The 23,454-nt window shown below is 35.6% G+C and overlaps 1 protein-coding gene across 3 annotated transcripts in view; it reads right to left on the reverse strand.

Annotated features, from left to right (window-relative positions):
* KCNIP4 (potassium voltage-gated channel interacting protein 4) overlaps nt 1–23,454 on the reverse strand; it is a 281,459-nt gene that overhangs the window by 30,542 nt on the left and 227,463 nt on the right. Inside the window, exons 2-3 of one of the 3 annotated variants that reach the window (XM_042812624.1) lie at nt 10,911–10,964; nt 9,564–9,688 (exon numbers count right to left, since the gene is read on the reverse strand). In XM_042812624.1, the coding sequence (XP_042668558.1) occupies nt 9,564–9,671 (108 nt within the window). In that variant the 5' untranslated portion in view covers nt 9,672–9,688; nt 10,911–10,964. Of the gene's footprint in view, nt 1–9,563; nt 9,689–10,041; nt 10,130–10,910; nt 10,965–23,454 lie in introns of those variants that run through there. The other 2 variants (XM_042812625.1, XM_042812623.1) reach the window with 2 other exon arrangements.

The following is a 23,454-nucleotide window of genomic DNA, read 5'->3' on the forward strand; positions in this document are numbered from 1 at the left end:
TATGCTGTGTGACTTGATTTAATTTTTCCAACACTACTGGAAATGTAGTGGATTTTTTAAAATCAAATTCAGTGTTGCTATTTGATCAAGTCTGAGAGATTATTATGATATTCAAATCTGGAAAGTTATACTAATTAAAATAAGAAACAGAAAAATTAATGAGCATAAGCAGATGAGCATAACCCATGAGCATAAGCTTCTAGCCAGTTCATGGTCTGCTTGCTGTTGAGACAGTTAACTGAAAAGGGATAGTAACCCTAGTTAATCCTAGGATCCTAGTTAGATCTCCACTGAGAGATGAAGCAGAAAGCTACCTAGAGAGCCCTGAAGTTTCCCAAAAGTTGCTCCAAGGACATCTAAATGCACAAGGCATGTTGTTTGCAGGGTAAAACATGAAAACCTTGAATTTCATGTCCTCTGTTTAATAACTGAGAACTCTGAAGAGGTCCAGCAAGCTCCCAGTTGAGCTGAGGCAATAAATTGATGTGTAGTCTTTCATTGCCTATTAATATAAGAGTCACAAAAAAATTGAAGAAATCAATAAAAGGATCAGATTTTTCCAGCACAGAGCAACAAGTACATGAACTTGTTTATCTACTGGTAAAAAAAAATATAAAGCATTAGACTATGTGTTGGTTTTACCTCATGGGCATTTCTTCCTCTGGGACTGGCCTGGAGGATTTCAGAGCCAATTAGCAATAAATTATTGTTGTCTGACAGAGTGAATGAATGTGTGGTTCTTTTCATCACAGACAGCTAAAACACTGAAAGACAAATCATCTGAAGAAAATGGTAACTGTGACTTTTCTATCTATGGGCCTGGAATCTTTCAGAAGGCATTCTTGTATTGAAAAATACGTGAAGAAATTCACAGAATATTCTTAACATTTGGATATGTTCCATCAAACTCAATGAAGTTTTACCACTAACTTCAATAGGGGCAGAATTTTCATCCCAGAAGGATAAAATTATAAATTCAGAAGCTCAATGTTACAAGTATCTAGAATTGGTGAGTTTATAGGTGTTGTTAAAACATGACAAACAACATTTTTATTACTATCTGATATCAAGATAAATCTGATTTCACATTTGCTTTCCTCTAAATATCTCTGTTATTAGTGCCACTCTTCTATCTTGCTCTGGAGGAAAGCAACAAGCATTTCCAGTTCAAAATTCATTAACAGTAATCAATCACCCATTTTACTATTATTTTTACTGAGGAGTCATTATTCTAAAGAAAGAGCTTTTGCCCTAAAAGCTTTGCAAATAAGTGGGAAAAAAAACAAACCCATGAGTTAAACTGGATTCTTCAGTGGGATAATATGAAGTTATTGAACCTGGATTTCCTGCATATTGATACAAAACTCTATTGCCTCAACATTACACATGCTCATCCTGTGCACCTAAGTTCAGTGATTGCTGCTGATAAATACAATCTCAAGCATGATCATGTACCTGTATCTACAATTGAAGGTAGATACTGAGTCAGAAACAGTGCTATAACTAACCAACTGCTGGGGGCTCACTTATAAAAATCATTCTTGATACCTCAGTGACATGGGCCTCAGTAATGTTGGCCCATGTCAGAGATTCATAAATGGAGCAAGTAAATCACCATTAGAAGCACCGCACAGACAGCTTCCTAGATCAGTGCTTCTTTTCAGACATGAAGTTAGTGCTGTTTCCAGTGATGGATATGGAGCTTTGCCATGAAGGGATCCTGCTCAAATATACCATCCACAGAATACACATTTCACTCAATGCAGTTGAATTCAGCCTTCATTTTTCTCTCCTGTGAGGATGAACTTTGTTGTCTCCAGCCCCTGGGAAAGTTCAGTTTCCCACAGTCACCAGCCTCCCTACTGCTACTCCCCACTTTATTCTCAGGGTATGTTTGAGGAGGCTCTGATCAAAGGCTGAGAAGCAATCTCTCAGATAGCCAGGGACACTCTAAAAGGTTTTGGCTGTCAGAGTAGATATTAAATTAGGCAACTGTTAACAAGGAGCCCATGCAGGCAGTGAAGCCATGGTATAATGTGCTCTTGCAACCCAGAAGGCTTTTTAGGATGATAGGCTTTTAAAGGTGTGTAACAGTTAATAAGTCAGCTGGAAAGCCAATGTTAAGAGTCTTCAGATTTCTAGCTACAGGCTGTGTTTACTGAATCATGCTGCCTTCTGCATTATTGGTTCATATTACTTCTGTTACACTTACTGTATCCAAGGCTCTTTAAGTATATTTTATAATAGAATTAATTGGGCTGAATAAATTCTCTAACTTGAAAGTTAATGTGAGAATCATTCAAATAATCCGAGTGAAGAGCAACTGCACAAACATCCAGCTGATTTGAAGAATGCTGCTCTGCTAGATATTTGGATTCAATCAAAGGAAAATGCAGTTTGGGCCACAACTTGTAATATTCTTCCACGGCACTGAAAGGCTTCACCTTCATGCTTTCACTTGTGATTTACTGCTTTATTTGAAGATCTATTGCTGTCCACTTTTAACATAGATGTAGAACAAAGTAATTTCTTTAAATTTCTTACACGAAATTACTTCTGTGGAAAAAAAAAACAACTTTTGAAGCTTTCTGAGACTAGCTGTGGATTTGGTTCAAACTGATTGTGAATTTAAAGAAGAATAAAAAAAGATCCAAAATTACTTGGGAATTCCTGTCATCTGGAACAAATCCCTGAGTTCAGCATGAAAAAAGATCTTCTCTGTAAAGTTTTGAAGTACTCAGGACCCAAATGTCTGAACTGCACCATCCAGAAGTACCACTATAACAGCATGCCTACTTAGAATTATTTTTGTCCAGTTGGAGTCCCTGAATTACACTGTAAGAGAGATAATTTTTAAATGACAGCATTCTCACTGATGCATTGCACCAAATTTTACATCTCTAATGTTAGTGATGATGCAGAAATAAAAATCCAATATTTCTGCTTAACTCAAGCACCACACTTTGTGAGGCTCAGTCCAGATGCAGCAAAAAAATAGCTTCAGCGAGGCGTAGCCAAAAGACATTTTGCTTCTCATATTCTAGTACATAAACATTTATATTTCTCAGATACAACATTAAAAACTTTATTGGTGGAAACAGCCCTGCCAGTAGATGGGCTATGTTAAACAGCTGGCTAGTAGAACAGAAAGTATGTACTGCATGTAAAGAGTCAGCCCGGCATGACCGACATTATGCCTTACAGTGAGATCAACTGACAGCACACCAGTCACATGAAAGGGTATTGCCAGCTTCAGATGGGAAGGGCAGACAAACACTGATAGCGATTTAAACAGACTAAAATATAACACTGACTTTTTTGAAGAAGAAAAACTTCAGAAGTATTCACTGCTCTGAACTACTGAGTGCTTAAAATCATGCTCTTTTTATATTGTGCTTAATTAGTGACTTAGGACCTACATTTATCAGAAATAACTCAGAAGTAAGCAATCACTATTATGAAGACAATCTCTGATGTGCCAGATGACAATTTTTCCCCGATGAACACAATGTGAACAGCAGTAAGTCATGAGATGAATAGAAGTGTGAGGACTGAGTTTGCTATTAACTTTCAGAAAGAAGATTTCAGTCTCTGCCAGCAACTGCGAGACTAATTGAAACGAGTATCTCCACTGAACACATTAAGGTCTGTAAATCTGTGACGAGTGACAAGTATACACCAGGTCTGTCAAACTCCAGCTCCAAATTACTTCTACTCGTATTTGAAAAGTTTTGAGTTTCTCAACTAACTTTTGAAAGAAATATAAAATGAATGTAAGCATTATTTATTTCTCATTTTGTGAAAAAATTTTCACAAAAGTTCCCTCTAAGCCATTGGTAACAAATGCCAGTGCTTTCAAAACATGCTCACAAACTTCTACTCTTTTTTAAAAAAGTGTTTTCTCACTCATGTAAAACTAAGAAGACACTCTATCTGAAGTCACAAGTGATAAATAACGACACTATTAAAAAAAGAAAAAAGGAGTTTTGTAGTAGACAGATGTCTCTCTTAAGTGCACAGACTGCTGGTGAGATGAAATCTTTGTTCTCGTCCTAGGACTCAGTGGAGGAGATTGAAAAGAATATTTAAGCTCTAAGCCACTTCATCTCCAAGGACAAACTCTGGAGAACTGTTGTGAAGGGCAAAATACTTTTGTACTAGAGTCCTCATCCTTCATGCTGAGTACTGTGTTTTGTTTTCTCTCCCTAATTTAACCTGTATTAATCTTGAATATTTACTAATGACAAACATGGATCCTGTGTAGAACTGAATGGGAACACAGTGAACTGAACGCATTCTATTGCCTTTGAAATGGGGGAAATTCATTTTACAGATAGCTGATTCAACTTACAGGTAGCTGATCTGAGCTAAAGTGTTATTTCTCCTTGTGTGAAACCTTTTGTTTCAGTGTTCAAGGCCATATGGGATGGGACTTTGGGCAGCCTGATCTTCTGGAACATTGTGTGCCTATGGATCTAGCTGGTCTTTAAGGTCCCTTCCAACCCAAAAAATTCACTGATTCTAAGAAATGAGGATTCACGTTGGCTTTTCTCCTTGTTACGGTTTCCAGTAGGGAACAAATGCTACATGAAGAAGCAAGAAAAAATAGAATGGACTTTCCAAATTTGTTTGGCTCATCATGAAGTTACTCCAAGTTTTCATATCATCATATTTTTTCCTCTCTCTTAGAGAGAAAATGCTTGCATTCCCTGTCAGTTTTTTAGCGTCTGACAAATACAATAAAAGGGAACACATTTTTCATTTGTATTAATTAAATTCTGATCAAGACATTGATTATTTTAGTCTCTGAAAGACAAAAGGGAAGTTTTTTGCAGAAGATAATTCATATACTGCAAAATGCATGGCAAATATCCTCTAATGTTTAGCAAAAAAAAAAAAAAAAAGGGAAAAATTATTTTTAAAAGAAATACATTTTGATTCAGTACAACTAATTTTTATCTTCTAATCTCAACTAGTTTTTTTTACAAAAATTGTATTTTTATTCATGACAAGATGCTCTGATTATCAGGCTGTTATAGCACATGTGGTCAAAACTACCTTGTTCTTAAAGGCATCTATTATCAGATCACTTTTGCCCTTGAAAGTGCCCAATCTAACTTACAAGCACTGGAGAGGGAAATAAATTCAGAAAAATATCTGTACCTCGCGCCTTTCAGCAGCCAGTCTATGCAGCTTCCTTGCTACCCTGAAGGCTGTCTTAACTGAGTTCATGGGCTCTGTCTTTTAAGAAACTGACTGTAATGAGATCTGCTGCTAAACAGCAGCAAGGTTTTCTGCATCATATCATATGATCTAGCAAAAAATAACTTAGAGGGCTTTAAATACATAATACAAACATTTATCATATAAGATCCGGAACTGATATTTGAAGGCAAGTTTGAATTTTGTTTCCTTGACAGCTAACGTGATAATATAAAATGTTATCTCTCTACAATTTAAAAACATTTTTAATGCCAGAATGCCCACACTATATACATACAAAAAGTTATATGAAACAACAACATACATTTCCACAGTAAGCACTTATGCGCATTTTGTTTATTTATGGAGGCATTTTCCGACTAAGAATGTGAGAATTCACACTGTACTTGCGTTGAGAATGGGAACTGGGCTGCCATACAGGACACAGAAACAGCTGTTAGTTTCAAATCATTAGCCAATCCTTTGCATTAAGTTAGTCATCTATCCTGAATGTGGGCAGATGAGATCAGAAATGGGTAGAGGCCTCTTTACGTCATCTAGTCCAACTTACTTAAAATATGTATGTATTCTTATAGTTGGGTATGTAGATATACCTTAGATTGTTACACCCAGAGGACAGGAACAGATTGGAAAAATACTTAATTAGACACAAGTGCTTTTTCAAAAAAAAAAAAACAAAAACAAAGGGATTTTCCTGAAAAGGTCAGTGGGAACAGTTGTACCTTATTTTGCAAACTCTTGAATGCTCTAGATAATCAACAAGTGTTACGATCAAAAAAATGAGCTATCATTAAGCGTTCACTGAGATTCACAAATGCAACAGACAGTTTTACAATGCTTCCATCAAACTGTAATTGAAATGGAAAAGCCTTTGAATAAATTAGCATATTTTGAGTCATGCACATAGGAATTTTTATGTGGATGGTAGTATGATGGGAGGAGCATAACATTAGTAGAGCTGTTTCCTTACTGTTGCTGTTTGCCTCATTTACTAACACTAGTAGGGAAGAAAGCTGTCTTAGAAATCTTGTTTTCTCAATAAATTTTACAAATACAGAGCTGCCTATTTAAAGCTACTGTATGTATCCAGGGACATTTTTATGCATGCACAATTTCAATTTACACTTTCTCTGATATACAGCTAGATGAGAAAAATGTTCATCAAGAAATCTTTAAACATTTCCAGGAAAGTGGAATAGTTTCCCTGAACAACATTCTGCAGATTTTTTTTATGACAATAACAATCAACCAAAATTAAAAGATCATTAACATTTAAGTTTAGCACAGGAGCATCCTTTGTGCAGCACAAGTATTATTTAAGTATTTTTTAAATGGAAATTTGCCAAAGCCAGGGACATTTTTAAATCTGTGAGAGATCTATCAATGGACAAAAGAGAAAGAAAGACCACATGTTGAGTGCATGCTTGATAGTCTGTGCAATTTATTGTGAAGTACCTCTTGTACTAGGCCTGCCACAGAGCCATTGGTTTGAAAGGTTAATGACTGCTGCAATCACAATTTCAATTTACAAGAAATGGGATGACAAGAAACCAAATACAAAATGGAGAGGTCCCACTGTGATGGCAGCTGAGCAACAATTCATCAACAAGAGTGCATGAGGATTGTAAAGCCAGAGTGCTAAGGACAATCTTTCGAGTCTGGGAAGGCTCAGGACTTCCTTTAATCTCGTTTTTCAAGGATAGCATAGATTTTAAATGGCAAAATTGATGAATACTCATAAGTCATCCTTTCATGCTTTTCCTTGTAACAGCTGTTAGGTCATCTGAAAGTGCTTATCTCACTTACTTACATTTTCTGTAATATATCTCTTCTTGTACTTTAAATTTTGACCTTGATTACTACCAAAACAGCCATCAAGACAAGCATTTCAATGCTCTTAGGGCCTTTTTTTGCTGTTGTCCTGCATTTGCTTCCTGAAACATCAGATGTTCTACAACACAGACTCTCTAAAGCTTTCGTACATTTACACAGATACAAGGATGCTATCTGACTCTTGGTGCTCCTCATACATAAACTACTTTTTGCTAGATTTGGAATGCAACTTGTCTGTAAATCAAATTCATGAAAATATCTTTACAGGCTTATATTTTTATTTCTCTTTGAATAAAAAGCTTAATAAATGAAATCTTGTAGACATCACTTATACTAAAGTAATACAGTAATACTTGTTGCTTTCCCATCTGAAGTCAAGAAGTGTGTGTAATTAACATGAAACCATAAATAATAAGTTAGTGGACATAAGCTGGATAAATTCTGGTTGCTCCTATCTCAGAACACACAACCTGGAATTGGGTAGGATTCAGGGAAGTCAACAGGTTGGAATAAGTTATGTACAATGAAAGATTATAAAGACAAAAAAAGTTTTAGCTAGGGAAAGAAGAGACTAGACAGGGTTTGTGGCAGAGATGTGTAAAGCAATATCTGAGAGAAGTAATGGTAACAGTTACTCATTTTCTCATAGCAGAAATACAATAGCTATTAAAATAGAAGGAAGTTGGTTTGAAATAGACACGAATTATTTTTAAGATAAGGTATAATTATGACATAAATGTAGTTAAAGTACATAAAACTAAAATATGCAGCTGTAACATTCAGTATGGTAAATATTTCAGTATAAGAATGCAAGGTGACAGAACAGTATGTGAGCCAAATTATAACTCCAAATTTCCTCTGTTCTTATATCCTTTCCTTTATATGGCTACTATTGAAAGAAGTATGCTGAGGCATACTAAATTCAACTAAATACAACATCCCAACTCTCCCCTCATCATTGCTGAATTAAAGGCAAATATCACCTCCTTCAATCTGTCCACCAAGACCTCTGGGTCTTCTTCTGCAAAACTACTTTCCAGCTGGATGACCTCCAGCATATACTGATGCATGAAGCACAGAGATGAAGCACATGGGGTGAAGATATTGACAGGATAGCATTAAGCTGAATTTAAAAAGAATGGTACTGAGAAGGGAGGTGGCCAATGGCAGACAGAATTCAACAAGCATTGTCGAGGGAGATCATTTAAATACAGCCATGGGAGAGACTATAACGCTGTCCCATATCAATACCTACCAAACCACTCAAACTGTGTTTGATAAAACCTGAACAGGTGACAGGAAAATAAACTAACTCACATAGACAACCTTCTGACAGAGCTGAGACACACTTGCCCTACCCACTCTCTGAAGAGATTAGGTAGCTGCAATCTAGCACCAGGTTTTGCAGTAGAACAGACAAAGATGAGAAACAAAACAAATCCCAGCTCAACCAAAGGTAACCATTCATTTCTGAAGTTTGAAGCCTGGGTTAAGACTGCTGCTTTAAACTGATTTATAACAGTCATCAGCACTGGGCATGTTTTACAGCATTTTTGAAAGTAATTGATAACTTTACAATCATATTAGACATACAAAAAAAATCTGAGTTCCATGCTCATTAGCTCCAAAAAGTTGAGGATATTTATACTTGCATGTCTTTAATTACCATGTACTGATAAGGAAATGAAACACTTTAAGAAAGATGTATTACCATCACAACTCCTTTGATGCAATACATTTTAGAACACAAAAGTAGATCAAGAGCTGGAATTCTTCTTGAAAATTACAGTAAATAGTAACCAATTAAAATACTTCCTTACAATGTATTCTCTTCTTCCATGTGTCATGTTACACAGAGAAGCATCAAGGTCCTTTGTTCTGAGGCTCTAAAAATAACTTTCTTAGAGAAACGGACAGAAGGCTTATTTTATCCACTACGCTTTTACCTTTCTGCTTTAGATAATTAGGAACATTAGCTCATGATTTGCAATACCTTGGGACTAGGTATCATTAACAGGGGAATGTTCTTTAGTACCTTCAGGAAATGAAAGCCTTTGAGAGCAATCATGGTTAATCACTAACATGACAACATTATATACTGTCTGAAAATGGAGATGATACATAGCCAGGACACATTAAGTGACTCTGTATTTTACTTCCACTGTGAGCTTCCAATAAAAATGTTGTTTTAAAGTACCCTTTCACACAGCTTGCTTTCACTACATCACTACTCCTATCATTTCATTAATCCAGCCTCAACACAACTTTTAATCTCTCCTTGAACAGTCTTACTTTACTAACTTAAATTATTCTCTGCTTCATACTTTGCATCTTTTGAACTATTCACTTGTTGCAGATTGATTATTTCCACACTTTATGCATGTTTCCACATGCAGCATTTAACCATGGAACCCCACAAGCTCAATTGAAAGCCATCCTGTACAGCTGAGATCGCAGTGGCATGTAATGTGTGAAGCAGATGGTAAATTAAAAACTGAAGTACTTACATTCTTGAAACCTCTATATAAGATCTGAAGTTCCTTCTTTGTGAATTTACTCTGTGCTTCCAGCAGCTCAAGAGCTTCAGGTCTATGCCGTACTGTGGCCATTTCCATTTCATCTTCTACAGTGTCTGCAAAATGCAAGAGACAGAAAGGAAAAGCTCAACAAGAAATGCAGGATGTAGAAATATCTATCCTATGTAGGAAAAAAAGAAAATTAGATGACATTATTTTAAAGAATGGTTTTTGTGACCTAAAAGACATGTAAGTTCAAAATGAACGTGTCACAGGGAATCTGCTTTAATGGCTGCATAGAGTGTGGAACAGCAATGATGATCCAGAGGTCTGGATATTATTACAATATTAATACAAATAACAGTAGACTGGAAAGCAGACATTCTACAAGGACATACATGACATATTCAGTAGGATTTTGCTGTTTCTACAACCCTCTGAACAAAGAAAAGACCTTATAAAACCTTACTGTGTCTCAGCAATACTGGTGATATTCCCTCCGTCAGTCACTGGATCAGCCTGGGATTCCCAGTGTCCTCCTTTATGGATAACTTTGTAAAATGTTTGGGAAGGATATTCCACATTCAACAGTGGGCCTTACTTTGAGTACAGCATAAGAAATGATTATTCATGGTGAGCAGCTTTAAGGAGGTAACATGAAGATTTCAGCAAATATGAATGCCAATATACACCTTTAAGGCTCTAATATAGTTCTAAAAGGACATGATTAAAATGTGAGAGTCCAAAAAAATAGCTAAAGCAGTGTACAGTACAGATTTTCTTATACAGGAGTACAAGGCATACATTTGATCCAAATTTTGACATACCGTATATAGTACTCCTGACAAATTCAATCAAATCACTGCCTTTTGCTGGATCGTTATACCAGTTATAGAAATGTAACCTGAACAAAACCTAACATGCTTTTTTTACTTCTTCAATGGTAAAAATATATTTTTTATTTCATCAGTGGGGGCCTCTGTATTCTCAAAGTAAAGTTTTATTCACCTCAGTTTTTGGAAGATCCCAAACAAAACCCTCCATTAAAACAGTATTATGCTTACATCTTCACATGTTTTTTTTCTGGTACAGTGCAATAATAACTTTCAGTTGCTTGAGAGAAATCTGGCATCAGGAGATCAAGTTCAACTATCCCAAAAATGGACCACTTTAGAATAAAACCAGAGAATCACTGAATGGCTTGGGTTGGAAGGGACCTTGAAGGTCATCCAGTTCCAATCTCTCCGCCATGAGAGGCACTCCACTAGAGCAGCTTGCTTGGAGCACAGAATCAGTATATATCAACAACTTGGATAAATGTTCAAAAAATTGTAGGACCTTGTCTTTTCCTCCTGGTAGAGAGAGGTTGTTGCTGGCACTCATCTCAGGAACCTAAGGATTAAAGAAATATTCAAGGTGTGGAAAGGAAGAAAACAGATGTTTAAAAAAAAGAAAAAAAAGAAAAAAAGAAAAAGTGAGTTCCACTGCTTGAGAGGCTTCCAGTAGAGAATGGATGGTCCAATAGCAGAGGCGATATAATATCAAAAGTGTATGTAATTATTCCTATTTCAGTGGTGGTTTAACTGAAAGACGAGAAAGCAGTGCTGTAAACTCTAGGCAGGTATATTTCTCATACAGGCATGTCATCAAAATGGTAGTGTCTAAGTGGTTTCCTAAACCATTAACAACGTCTTGTGAAAGAACCAAGACTGAAAGTGAAATGGCAGATCATCACATCGACTTAAAACTCAGATCAAGACTTTTAAACACATGGATATTTTTTTCTGACGTTATTAAGAATTTCTTTCATGTAACCAAACAGGAGAAATTAACAGATAATTTCTGAATTGTGTCTGAACTGAATTTAGCCAACTTCTGCTCCAAGCAAAGCCTCTGTGCAAGGCAGCATCCACAAGCCTAAATGTTACTGTTCTGAACACAGCATAGAAATATTTACGTACTTTGAAATACACAAACACCTGTACAATGGGCATAAATGCAGATTCCAAAATCTGACAATGTGCTGAACAGAGCCATTAATACAGTGAACCCATGACTTATATACATGCGTAGTTTTTTAAATACATTTTTTCACTATGCAGAAAATAAGTAATGTGGTGAGTTTAAAGCAGTGCATATAGTTAGGCTGAAACAGATATCTTCGATGAGCAACACTGGTTCAGTAGATTTTTCAAAGAGTAAACTGAAGTGTTTTAAGATTGCAATGTGATGTGTAACATTAAATGATTTAGGTATTAAAAGGGCACAAGTTTTACAGAATAACTCTTTATTTTACTTCTACTCTGGTGTTTTTTTTTCTTCAGTTTCCTCCTAATAGCACTGTTCTTCAGTATGGATATGCTTCGGTTTCTGCTGGTTCCTTCTTACCCTAAATCCCAAGATTAGGTAAGTATTTACCTTAAGAGCGTCAACTGTGAATTCTTTTCAGATAAGATGACCAAGGAGTAAGTAAGGACTCGTAACTTTAGAAAATCAGCAAGTCATTTAATAGATGTAATTATAGGTGCAAGATAAAAGGCATGGTGTTAGATAAAAAAAATGAACACCGTTAATGCTTTATGGCTTTTCAAATCTGATTCTTAGAACATCATTTTCTCCTGACAGTGTTCCTTGAGTGCATTTATTTTATTAATTAAAGCTGCTTCTGTCAAAGTTTTTCAGCTTAGACTCAATGTAGAAAGATTTATTAGAATAAGAAATACAGTGCTAATCCATTTAAAATGACGTTTGCAGATGCCATAACAAAATGTTAAATTCAATCACTGAACCAGACTGCAAATTTACAGAACACTTTGCATTTCATAACTCTTCTGAGAGACATGTTAGTTTTGTCTGGCTCTTTACTTTGGCTTTTTCCAAGTCATTATTTATGAGTGTAAGCATTACAGAGAATGTCTGTAGGAGGAACCAGACATGACATTTTTCATTTAATCTGACAGAAGATATTTTCCAAATCAGTATCACCCATAGACTTATCTGAGAATATCCACTGTGTTTTGGCTTATGGGCAAGCTAAAACATATTTCTCTTCCATGCACTCGTGGGATGTTTCAGATGACTCAGACACAATCAATATTTTTGTGAAAAATTCCAATGTAAACACTATTGACAAAAAATCCACCACTTTACATCGTTTTGACATTTGGTGATAGTTTTGAAAGATCAATATCTGAATTCACAGGATTCTAAGAACATTTCAGTTCTCACCTTTAATAAGAAAATTCATCTCATGTGGCAGTGCAGTTCTATACAGTTATCAAAGCATAATTAAATTGTTCCAGAGTTAAGAATCTGTCTTCCCAATGTTTGGAAAGCCTAACAAAATTCCTGAGCTACATTTTAATTCTCCTTCAGAACATCCAGGGTTTATTTTGCAAGGTTACCGAAGCTTTGCCATCATATTTTTAAGGAATTTTCTCTTCTGTATTCATTATAAAATAACTATAATGACATCATATAGATATGCAGCAGAAATTTTCTCAGGTGTATAAAAAATGAACTTGAGAATAAATATTGTTGAAATGCCACTTTTATATGTCATGAGTTACACGGACTTTAAATTTATTATCATTTAGAGAGATAGGGACTTACAGGGAAAAAAGGTCTCTATTTGTGAATCATCCAATTACCTAGAGGGATATCTACAAGCTCTTCTAGAAGTTAAATGAATAAATGTAATAAACATAAGGCCAAATATATGTGCCACAGAAAGTGATGCCTGTATGTCCTTATTGATGAACATTTCTACAGTGTTTAATGATTTGGTAAAAATGTAGAAGACAACAGTGTGGTGGCAATATTAGTTTTCTGTTAATGAAAAGATTCAGTGTAACAGTCTTATCACACTCCATTTCCGTAGCACCTTACTGACACAAACAGTTCAAAAATAAGATCAGTGGGAGCTTTCTGATAATATGCCAACCACGCTGATTAATATACTATAGCATTCATGAGTTACTTGTTCTCTCTCTCTCAAAAAAAAAAATAAAAAAATTAACACTTACGGCTACCATCACCCAGGCAAGAAAAAAACACGCACTTCAACATGTGCAATTAAAATGTGTGAAAATACATCAATTTCTCAAGAGAAGTTTTGTAATTTCTACAGCATTAATGAAAAATTCATCATTTCAGTTCTTTAGTTTCTTCAATCTAAGTTAAGAACTCTTTTTTCACATTTTTCACAAAGTGCTAATATATCTCAGCTGAAAAAGAGAAACAAGTTCATATTTACTTCTTAATATATTAAATAAATAATCATGTGGGTGTCATTAATGAGTTATCTTTCTTCCAGCTAAACAGTAGAGACAGTTTTTAAGGCATTTGCTACAGGAGCTATGCTTTGAACATTCCATCACATATTAAATAACAAAACGGTAAAATCAATGCGAAAAACAGACATACTCCTTAAATAATGATAAAAACGAATCAAAGTTTAGGGCGTACCTGTAAAAATTGTGCATATATGTTTGCCTGTACAGATCCCAAATTTCATCTCCCTTATTTATTTAATAATGGCATGCATACACACTATTCCAAAACCAATCTTAAGTCTAGACTTACCAGTCTAAAATACACAAATAAGAAAAAGCACTCTGAGGATGTACTGTTGAATGGGAAGGCTGAAATAAGTTTTTATCTTTATTATTAAAATAACCCTTTTCTGCACATATTCAATTGCAATACACAACTGCATATGCAACTGCAAATTAAGGATTGGCAGTTTTTCAACAAAAGACTTGCTTTAAATCTATTCCTAGTAAATTTTCTAAGGAATTCATATTATGTGGTGATCACTGTAGGTAGTTCTGACTTCATTCCCAGTACATCAGGAATGTTGTTTCTTTCATGCCAGAAGAAATCAAATAGCACATTATGTCAAAATACAAAAACAACAACGTACATCTACAATTTAATGTAATATTTTCATTTAATGTAATATTCTCATTTAAAACAACATCTCATTATATACAAGAGCACAGAGGAAAATGTCGACTTCATCTTTTCTTTTTACTACTTGGTTCTTAAATATGAAACAACTAATGCAAGTTCTACTTTGTCTTCTCTTTCGGCTTGTAAAAATACTTTCAGCTCAAAAAAGCACATTTTGCATGGTCAGAGATTTTGAAAAAATTTAAATATTTTCATGTTACCTGTACAGACAAAAATGTCGCACAGAGATGTGCAAGGAATAAGAACATGTCGCTCTCCAAACATCAGACAAAGGAATAAAACCTTCCATTTCTTTTTAGTCTAGGACTATCATTACTCAGGTCATGTAGGTGTAAGCAGTTTCTACTTAAAGCTGTCACTACAGTGAATGCCTTTTTTAAGCTACAGTAAAACACATCAACTGAAATCACAATGAAAATGTTTCTGTGCAACCAAATCCTTAGTGCTTTTCATCTTTGAGATCTCAAATGCCTAGAAAGGAGAGAAAGTAACACAGAAGAACAGTCTTCTCTATGGAGGCACACATGAAAAAACTGAGTAGCAGAAAGAAATCCTATGTCCATACCACTGAAGTCTTAGTGCTTAATCCAGGGCCTGTGTTCACAGCCTAGTGGTCTTGGATTTTTCCATGACCACTGGACATGGGGAACTGCTCTTAGAGGCACTTCTTGTTTTATACTGATACATGCTTTGCTAAGAAGAGGATACTGGAAGCATAGGGACCACTCAGCATCTAATTTTAGCTGCTGAAATGAGTGCATAGAATAAAGTCAAATTAATCTAGATTGAATTGGGTCCACAGGGATATTTAATATCAAGTTATATCAGCAAAAAAGATATAGGAATGTATTAGTGTTATTTGTATTAGTGTTATTGCTCTAATTTGTCTTTATCTGGGTATATATGGATGGTGAATCTGTCCATCTGTTTCTTCCTGTTGGACAGTCTCTGAAAGGATTGTATTTTGTCAGAGCATAGGATCAAGACATCAAAGAAAAAGTCAGTGTGCTTGTCCTTAAACTCTACATTCATATAGTTTGTTTTCAAGCTCTATTTTTTTTTTTTTCTTCCAGATATGTATATCAGGTTTCATTTCCTACAAAGTTTGGTATTACATAACAAAAACATGTAGGGCCAAGCCTTTCAGCTAAACCAGTACTGCTGATACTATCCTACGAGCTGGACAGCAAGAATACAAACATTTGTACTTGTGTACAAAAGAGCTACCAATTTGCAAATACAGTGAGAACAAGCATTTAATTTCAACAGTGAACCACTTTCCAGCTAGCCTGCAGAGCATAAATCCCAACCCAGAATCTACTGCAGAGCAGACTCTGGCACTGGTATATTGCCGTTATGCTCTGCACAGACAAATCTGTTAGCAGCCTGTCCATCACTCCTTCTAAACATGAATAGATCATTCATTCAGCAGATATCTTCTCTTTTGAACAAGCAGTTAATGAAAGTACAAATTTTGTTGCATGCAAACCTAAAAAAAAAAATCAAAATCAAAATCAAATGAAAAATAAAACTTGCTTTGAGTAACAGGAGATGTCGTTTTGGCAGCCGAGCAGGGCAAGAGCTTCATAAGTCGCTCTTTAATACTGCGTTTGGCACTGTTCTGAGCGTAGAGGAAACCTAAAAAATATATTATCAGTATTGTTAACGTAGGTTTGAGAACAATTTCTGTACATGCTGCAGTTTATCATTATAGCAGAATCCTTATGGGGAAAGGCCAAACAGACAACAGCCATCCTGAATTGCCAAGGGCAACCTGAATTTTTGATCAGGACAACAAAACCATTTTGTTGTATCTTTCCAACAAAGGGGATGTTTTGTATGTGTGCATCCCTGGAAAAGTTCTTATAACCTGCCAAAGTTCTTATAACCCACTTTAGAACATCCCACAAATGCATCAGGTTGTGTATTTGAAACAACACAAAGCAGGTGTGTTTCTAAAGATTTTAATTCTAGAAATACTTTCAAGATTTTTAACTGTATTTAATTAATTATTTGAATTTAGGTTTAATGTGGAAAAACATACACAAAAAACCACCACACAAATAAAAGCTTAAATATATCTTTTGTTGTCCTTTCTGGCAATCTTCTACTTCCAAGATTGAGTTTTTTCATATCGTACATTCAGCAACTAAGATAACCAACCTGGCACTTTTGCCTTTTCTGAAAATTAAATTATTGACTACAATTAACAACCAGTCTACCTTTTCTTTAATATTTGAAGTTTAACATATATATATATATGTGTGTAGTTATATATATATATGTAGTTATAGGTATTATTTACATTTTCATCAATATTAACATGGCTGAATAACCGATGTTGACGTGCCATAGAGTAGGTAAATCAAACTATCCTTATTTATTGAAAAGGAAATTGTTAGCCTAAATGCCTGCAACATCTGACTGATTGACCATTTTATACAAAATGGATGATATGAGCAAACATCTCCTAGATGGGTATTTGCTGCAAATGACTGACTTAACATTTGTACAACAGTTTACCAAATGATTAATGCTCCTAAGAAAGGTAAAGCTCAGTTTGGACTTCATGTAACTCCTGCACTTTTTCATATTACTACACAGTTACACAGGTCCACAGGTCCACAGAATCCATGTAATTACTGAAGATGTACACAGTGCCTTGAAGAACCCAATAGATTGTGTACTTTTCAAGCTCACAGATTTGATTAAGCAAAAAATTCACCACCAAGAAAGTATGCTGCAGTCTGTGTTGTGTTAATATAATGAGAGATTATTGTCTTAACATTGATCTTCAAAATAGATATTAATGAAGAGGTGGAAAGCCATGAGATAGTAATGCCGTGATCGTGATTGTCTTCCTTCAAACTGCTGTAGAAGAGAATGATAGTAATTCATAGCCAGCAAAGTGATATTCAGAAACTGACTTTTTCCAAACTCATCTTGATTTCATTTGTTAATATTTTGTCATCTAGAGATTTCACAACTGTTATCCCTCACCCAGTCAGTCACAAACTCCCATGGGCTGTGTTAGACTTCTTCATATTCAGGTTAGTTAACCAGGGCTCCTTGCTCTTTAGTTTGATAATTTGTTCTTTTGCAATTGAAGTTAAACCCCGAGACACACTTTACCCCAGAATTCACAATGGGAACGTCCTAAAACTCATCTCCATACCACACCAGCTGGAATTGTGTTTTTTTGTCTCAAGAGGTGCTCACACTTCACACAAAATGCTCTAACTAGAGCATGCCCTACACACCTTTACATCTAGATACTGCTGTACTGAGATATGTTCTGTATATGGATAGATTTTCGGCATACGAGACAAACTTTAAGAGTGGCTGCTATTTACCATAATTTATATCTGCAGTTGCAACAAATAAAGAAAGCAATTGTTTAAACCTCTGATTTACAGAGATTTAAACTAAAGAACTGTTAATCCACAACTGTATAAATAAAAGTATAATATGTGTAGTTTATAGTACAATATGTGTATAGTAGAATATAAAAATTATGGTGTATGCATTGTAAATTATGAAAGATTTATAGATTACCATACATTCATAATCTACTGTATCTAAACCTAGACTAGACCCATCTTAACTCTTTACACATTTATTCAGACACATGTCTTTGCTTTACTGTGTATTGCCCTACTGTTACAGAAACAGGTCAAACCAACCCAGCAAAGAACATCAATCAAAGAGAACTTTGCAGGAGTTTGTAGAGGCAAAACATCTCTCTTCCTAAATGCACTTGTTTTCATTGCAAATGTTCTGCAGCCAGCATGAAAACAAGGGCAGGTAGCCACTTTTTGTTGGTAGTCTTCTGCTCAGCAGAATAGCATTCTGGCTTGCATCCCCCCTAATAACACAAGATGGACTGTTGGTGTTGTAGCTGTCCTTGTACTTAAATTCTTACACTTCTGAACTTCTGAAGTTATAAATAGTTTCTATGTTTAGTGCAAACATTATCTAATACTTTGTAATCATTTCCAGGAGCTCAAACGCAAAAGAAAAACTGTAGAGATTCCCCAGTGCAGAGCTTGAAAAATCTCACATGAAACGGCCCAGGTGAGCATATGAGAAGATACACAATGAACCAGATTTGACTGGTATTCTGAGCTATGCAGTTTCCTTTTATTTTTCCCTCCTTTTTTTTTTTTTTTTTTTTTTAATTCTTCCTTATGGGAAGAGCACAGAAGTTTTTAATTAACTGTACTACATACAAATTATCACACAGCAAACTGTATCAGCATAGAGAAGGTTATCATTTAGGGATCTAGGAAAGAAACAGATAAGGAAGAAGGAGGAAGTTAGAGGAGTACTAGATCAAAGGAAAAAAATACTTGAAGAAGAGTTCTGAAATGATACAGATAAATTTAAAAAATAAAAATGTAAAAAAGCCTGTTAAGCACAATGTTTTTGTTAGGCTCTCTTACTGTTGTAAGCAGTAAATAGTTGTACATTATTATTAATGAAACTCCTGATTTAGTATTGTTCAAGGGGATTTTAGAAGTGAAATAAAAATGCTGAACAACAGAGCTTAACTGCCAACAGCTTTGTAATGCAGCATTTTCTGAAGGACTGTTAAAAACTGATGTATACATGAGAATCTAAAGAACTATTTTTTGTTTTTCATTCGGCTTTGATTCAAACATATTTTTATAGCTTTTAAGGAATGACAATTTCTCTCAAAGAAACAAGCAATTAGTATAGACTCTGGGCCAAAGAAAATCTGCAAGCAATTCAAGAATGTTTAAAATTCAGGAAGGACACTCCACTCAGGGAAAGCCACACTGGCTACTATTCACAGTCAATAAAGTGCAGCTGAAATAGATTGGCAAATGAAATCAGCGATGCTGAAGGAACCTTTAACTATAGAGAAAAATTCTCATCTAATTTGTGCTAGAGATCTTGCAGATGGCTTCTAGAGACAAAGATTGAAGAGAAAAGAAATATTCTCACAGCTTAAGAAAGGTGGACGCTACAGCAGGAGCAAAATAGGCACTAACACTAAGTAGACTCACTTGGATATCTCAATGGCAGTGTACTTAACCATCAAGAATCTCCAGAGACAGCTTTGGGGACAGGCAACATGGGTTTGTAACTGACAAGTAAAGGGAGACAAGAAGAACATGAAGATTTGAGGGTATTTGGGATATGAGAGGTTTGGGCACAGTGAACAGTCACACCAAGGCTGTGGGCACCCTGCCCTGCGGAGTCATCTACTGGAGTTGGGGATCTCCCCGCCGCTCAGTGCAGCAAGTGGGGATCTCAGCCCCAACCTTGGGATTGGGAATGGTGTATGTTCCCTGCAGCAGGCTATGGCCAGTGAACAGCATGAATGAGGGGTGCTGTCCCAATAGTTGGAGAATCCGTGGTCCCCCAGGTGCTGGAGGCAGCAGCTACTTACAACATCCCTGTACTTTACAGAGAATGGTGCTTTTGTATTTTATAGAAATTTGGGTAAGACTAGTAACAGACATTTTTAATGAATAACTTCTAGCATATGTCTTCATAGTGTTCACAATATTATTCAATTAGTCTGAGTGGAAACAATTAACCTGCAGTGCTAGAGGCTATCATTGTAATGTGTTGCGGTTTTTTTAATGCTTTATATGAATTTAGTTCTTATGAAAGATGTCTCATCAAAAGCTCAGAGAACTTTCACAAAACAGTTAAATGAAACCAGTGCACACTTTTCAATTCTGCTGAACTAGCCCCAAGGGAGTCAGCTGTAACCTAGATCATTCAAATGGAGTTCACTTCTAAGACCATTGTCAAAGTCAACTTCAAGACAGAAGCATCTGGATCTAAAGTATATATTCTCCACTTAGATTGCAAATTTTGGTGCTTTGAGGTGATAGGTGACATTGCACTACACCTTCTTAGAGAAGTTACCAAATCCCTAGTAAACACTGAGTTTTAAGCTGCTGCTGCCTAAACTGCTAGTTTTCTTTCTTGAAGTAAAATGCTCTATGTGTCATTGGTCTGAATCCTGCTACTGTAGCAATTACATTTTTGAACAAGACAGAAAAGGGAAATGACAAAGTAATGAAGAATACACTTTTTCTTTTGCAAAGAGACTGTAAGAAGCCAAAAATAATGCCTTTCACTATGTACTTCATTTAAAAAGTTATAAAATAGAACTGGAAGAAAAGAATATAAATCCTTCCCATTTCTCAGCTATGAGCATTTTCCTTCTAATCTTAGCAAAAGAAATTAATTGAGTTATTCCAAGCTACTTTTTGAGATTAGAAATTGCTTTTACTGTAAGCTTTGGCCATGAATTGCGAAGGCATCTAATCTATTTCAAAAACATCAGATTATTAATGAGCAACAGCCTGAAAAAATGTTAGATAATCATACACTGTCATAACAAATTTACCTGACTCATGCAGTAGGTATGAGAAAATACACCAATAAGCTATTTCTGTTAGCTTTTTCTATAAATTACAGTTCAAAAGGTTGGCAAATTCACAAAGCATTAGCAAGACAATTAGAGCAAAGTTCTTTCCATTTCAGTGGGCAAAAGTGCTAATAAAATTAGTTGTTTTGAACAAAGACATATAAAATTTGACTTATAAAGTAACTTTGACACCAGATTGCACAAAAACATTAGAAAAAAAAAGTTCAACTGATCACTGGCTTTTTATCCTGATGTTTTTCTAACCTTTGCAAAGGACACAAGGGAGCAGTAACACTGAAACATAAAAGAAAGGTCACTTGCTGTATAACAGTTTAAAACATTATTTTTGGATGGCTTTTTAAAAAGTGCTTTTTACTATGAACTAATACTTGCACACACAGGCATACACAAATTCTGACCACAACATTCTGATACTACTTACAAGTCTTCCCTGTGGCAATTCAGGCTGCAAGATAAGAGAAACAAACCTCTGCAGAAAGTGAAGGTATTTGATTACATCCTCTTGATTTTGCACCTCTTCTCCCTGCTTAAAGGACTTCTCAGCTGTTAGCGCTCACTCTCTCTTTTGCCTGTAGTTTCTATTCCACCATATAACCTTTTTATAATAGTTCGCACTTGTGCATCTGTTACATTCCTTTTTTTAGTAAATATTTCCTGCAGTCCATTCAAACTCTGCTACAATTTTCCCACTTTGCTTTAAGTGTATTGCCCTGACATAAATGTAGTGCTTGCTGCTTTGCAGCCTTTATAAACATCTCTCCTATACTTCCCTTCCCACATCAGTCCATCACCAACGTTCCCCTCCTGTCTTGGGAAAGTCTCTAGTTACTTTAACATAGCACACATGTCTTCCTTTCTTCCCTCGGAGATCACCCATTTCTCTCAATTTTCAGGTAGGAGTTTCACTCTTTCTACTCATACCACTGCACGCAAAAGGTAAGGAGAACTGTCCATGTGTTCTTTTTTAACCATACCCTAAAACTTTTCTATTCATAGCACAAGACTGAATTTGTACTTAGAAACTTGTAGAGCTGTGACCATGAATAAAGACATATAAGATGTGCTGCTTTGTATTATTTGTCCCATTATTTCTGTTGTTATTGCTGCTTTCTCATCTACTTGGTTGCTTTGGACAAAGACATTAATGTACATTCTCACGACAACTACTACAATAAATCCAAGCTAGACCTGATCCTTAGGTACTCTTATGCAGAATTATATAAATTTAAAAATAAAATAAAATGAATCACCTAAAAACCAGTACTAGATAAAACATTAGTGCAACTACTGAACAGGAATAAGTGACTTTAACTTCACTCAGAGAGCCCCGCAGTGCTCTGTCATGGGCTATGAGGCACAAACTTACTTTCAGCCTGAAGGAGCTTTTAACTGTAACGGAAGACTATGCGCCGGGACTGCATTTCTCACAGTCTAAATCTTTGTGCTTGGAATCAGTTATTTCCAAATGTGTCATAAATGTGAGCTTTCTCTAGAAGAAAACAGGAGACCTGGTTACCTAAGAATGCTTAGGTATTCAGTAACATTATTGACTCAGTCTTCACCAGAAAGTGCTTTATCCACACCATGCAAGGAAGGATGTGGACTGGGAGAATGAAGAAGGACATACTGTCTTAGAAGAACAGGTTCAAGATCATTTAAGGAACCTAAAGTTACATGAGTCCATGGAACCTCATGAGATGCATTGTAGGATCTTGAGGGAACTGGCAGATGCAATTTCTAAGCCAATCTCCATTATATTTGAGAAGTTGTGATAGTCCAGTGAAATTCTCACTTACTGGAAAAGGGGAAACAACCCAATTTCTAAAAAGGGGGAAAAAGGGAACGTCTAGGGAAAAGCATGCCACTTGGTCTCACTTCTGTGCCCGACAAGATCACAAAGCAGATCCTGGAATATATGATATATATATATATGATAATATATGATATGAAACTGAGATGGTTACTGAAGTAGCATGGCTTCACTAACGACAAATCGTGTCTGACAAATTTGATTGCCTTCAACAATGAGATTATAGCATTAGTGGATAAGAGTATAGCAACTGACATCATTTACCTGTACTTGTGGTTTTCTGAAACAGTTTTGCAAACCAACCAACAGAAACTATGCTATGGGTAGAGGAAGCAGTGTGTAAAAAAGTACAGAATGCCTTGGAAAAGAAACACTACAGCTACTGTCAGTTGTTGAAGACTTTCTTAAGCAATAGACTGAAATATTATTTGCAAAGAGAATACCTTTCATTTTTAGTCTTGGGCATGTACTGAAAAATTATATATATATCAGAATTCTTAGTGTAGGATACCACCAGTACTTACAGGAAGACCAACAATTCTAACTTATCTAACAGGAATTAAAAGAGGAAAAATATCAGTCTGGTGATATATTTTATGTATGTGAGGAAAGAAGCCATAGTGAAGGAAGTCTCCAATTTTAATGTATTATTTAAAAAAGGGTCA

Source organism: Centrocercus urophasianus, unplaced genomic scaffold (genome assembly GCF_019232065.1).
Source record: "Centrocercus urophasianus isolate 14NV4802_14NV808 unplaced genomic scaffold, USGS_Curo_1.0 seq_13, whole genome shotgun sequence".
NCBI classification, from domain to species: Eukaryota; Metazoa; Chordata; class Aves; order Galliformes; family Phasianidae; genus Centrocercus; species Centrocercus urophasianus.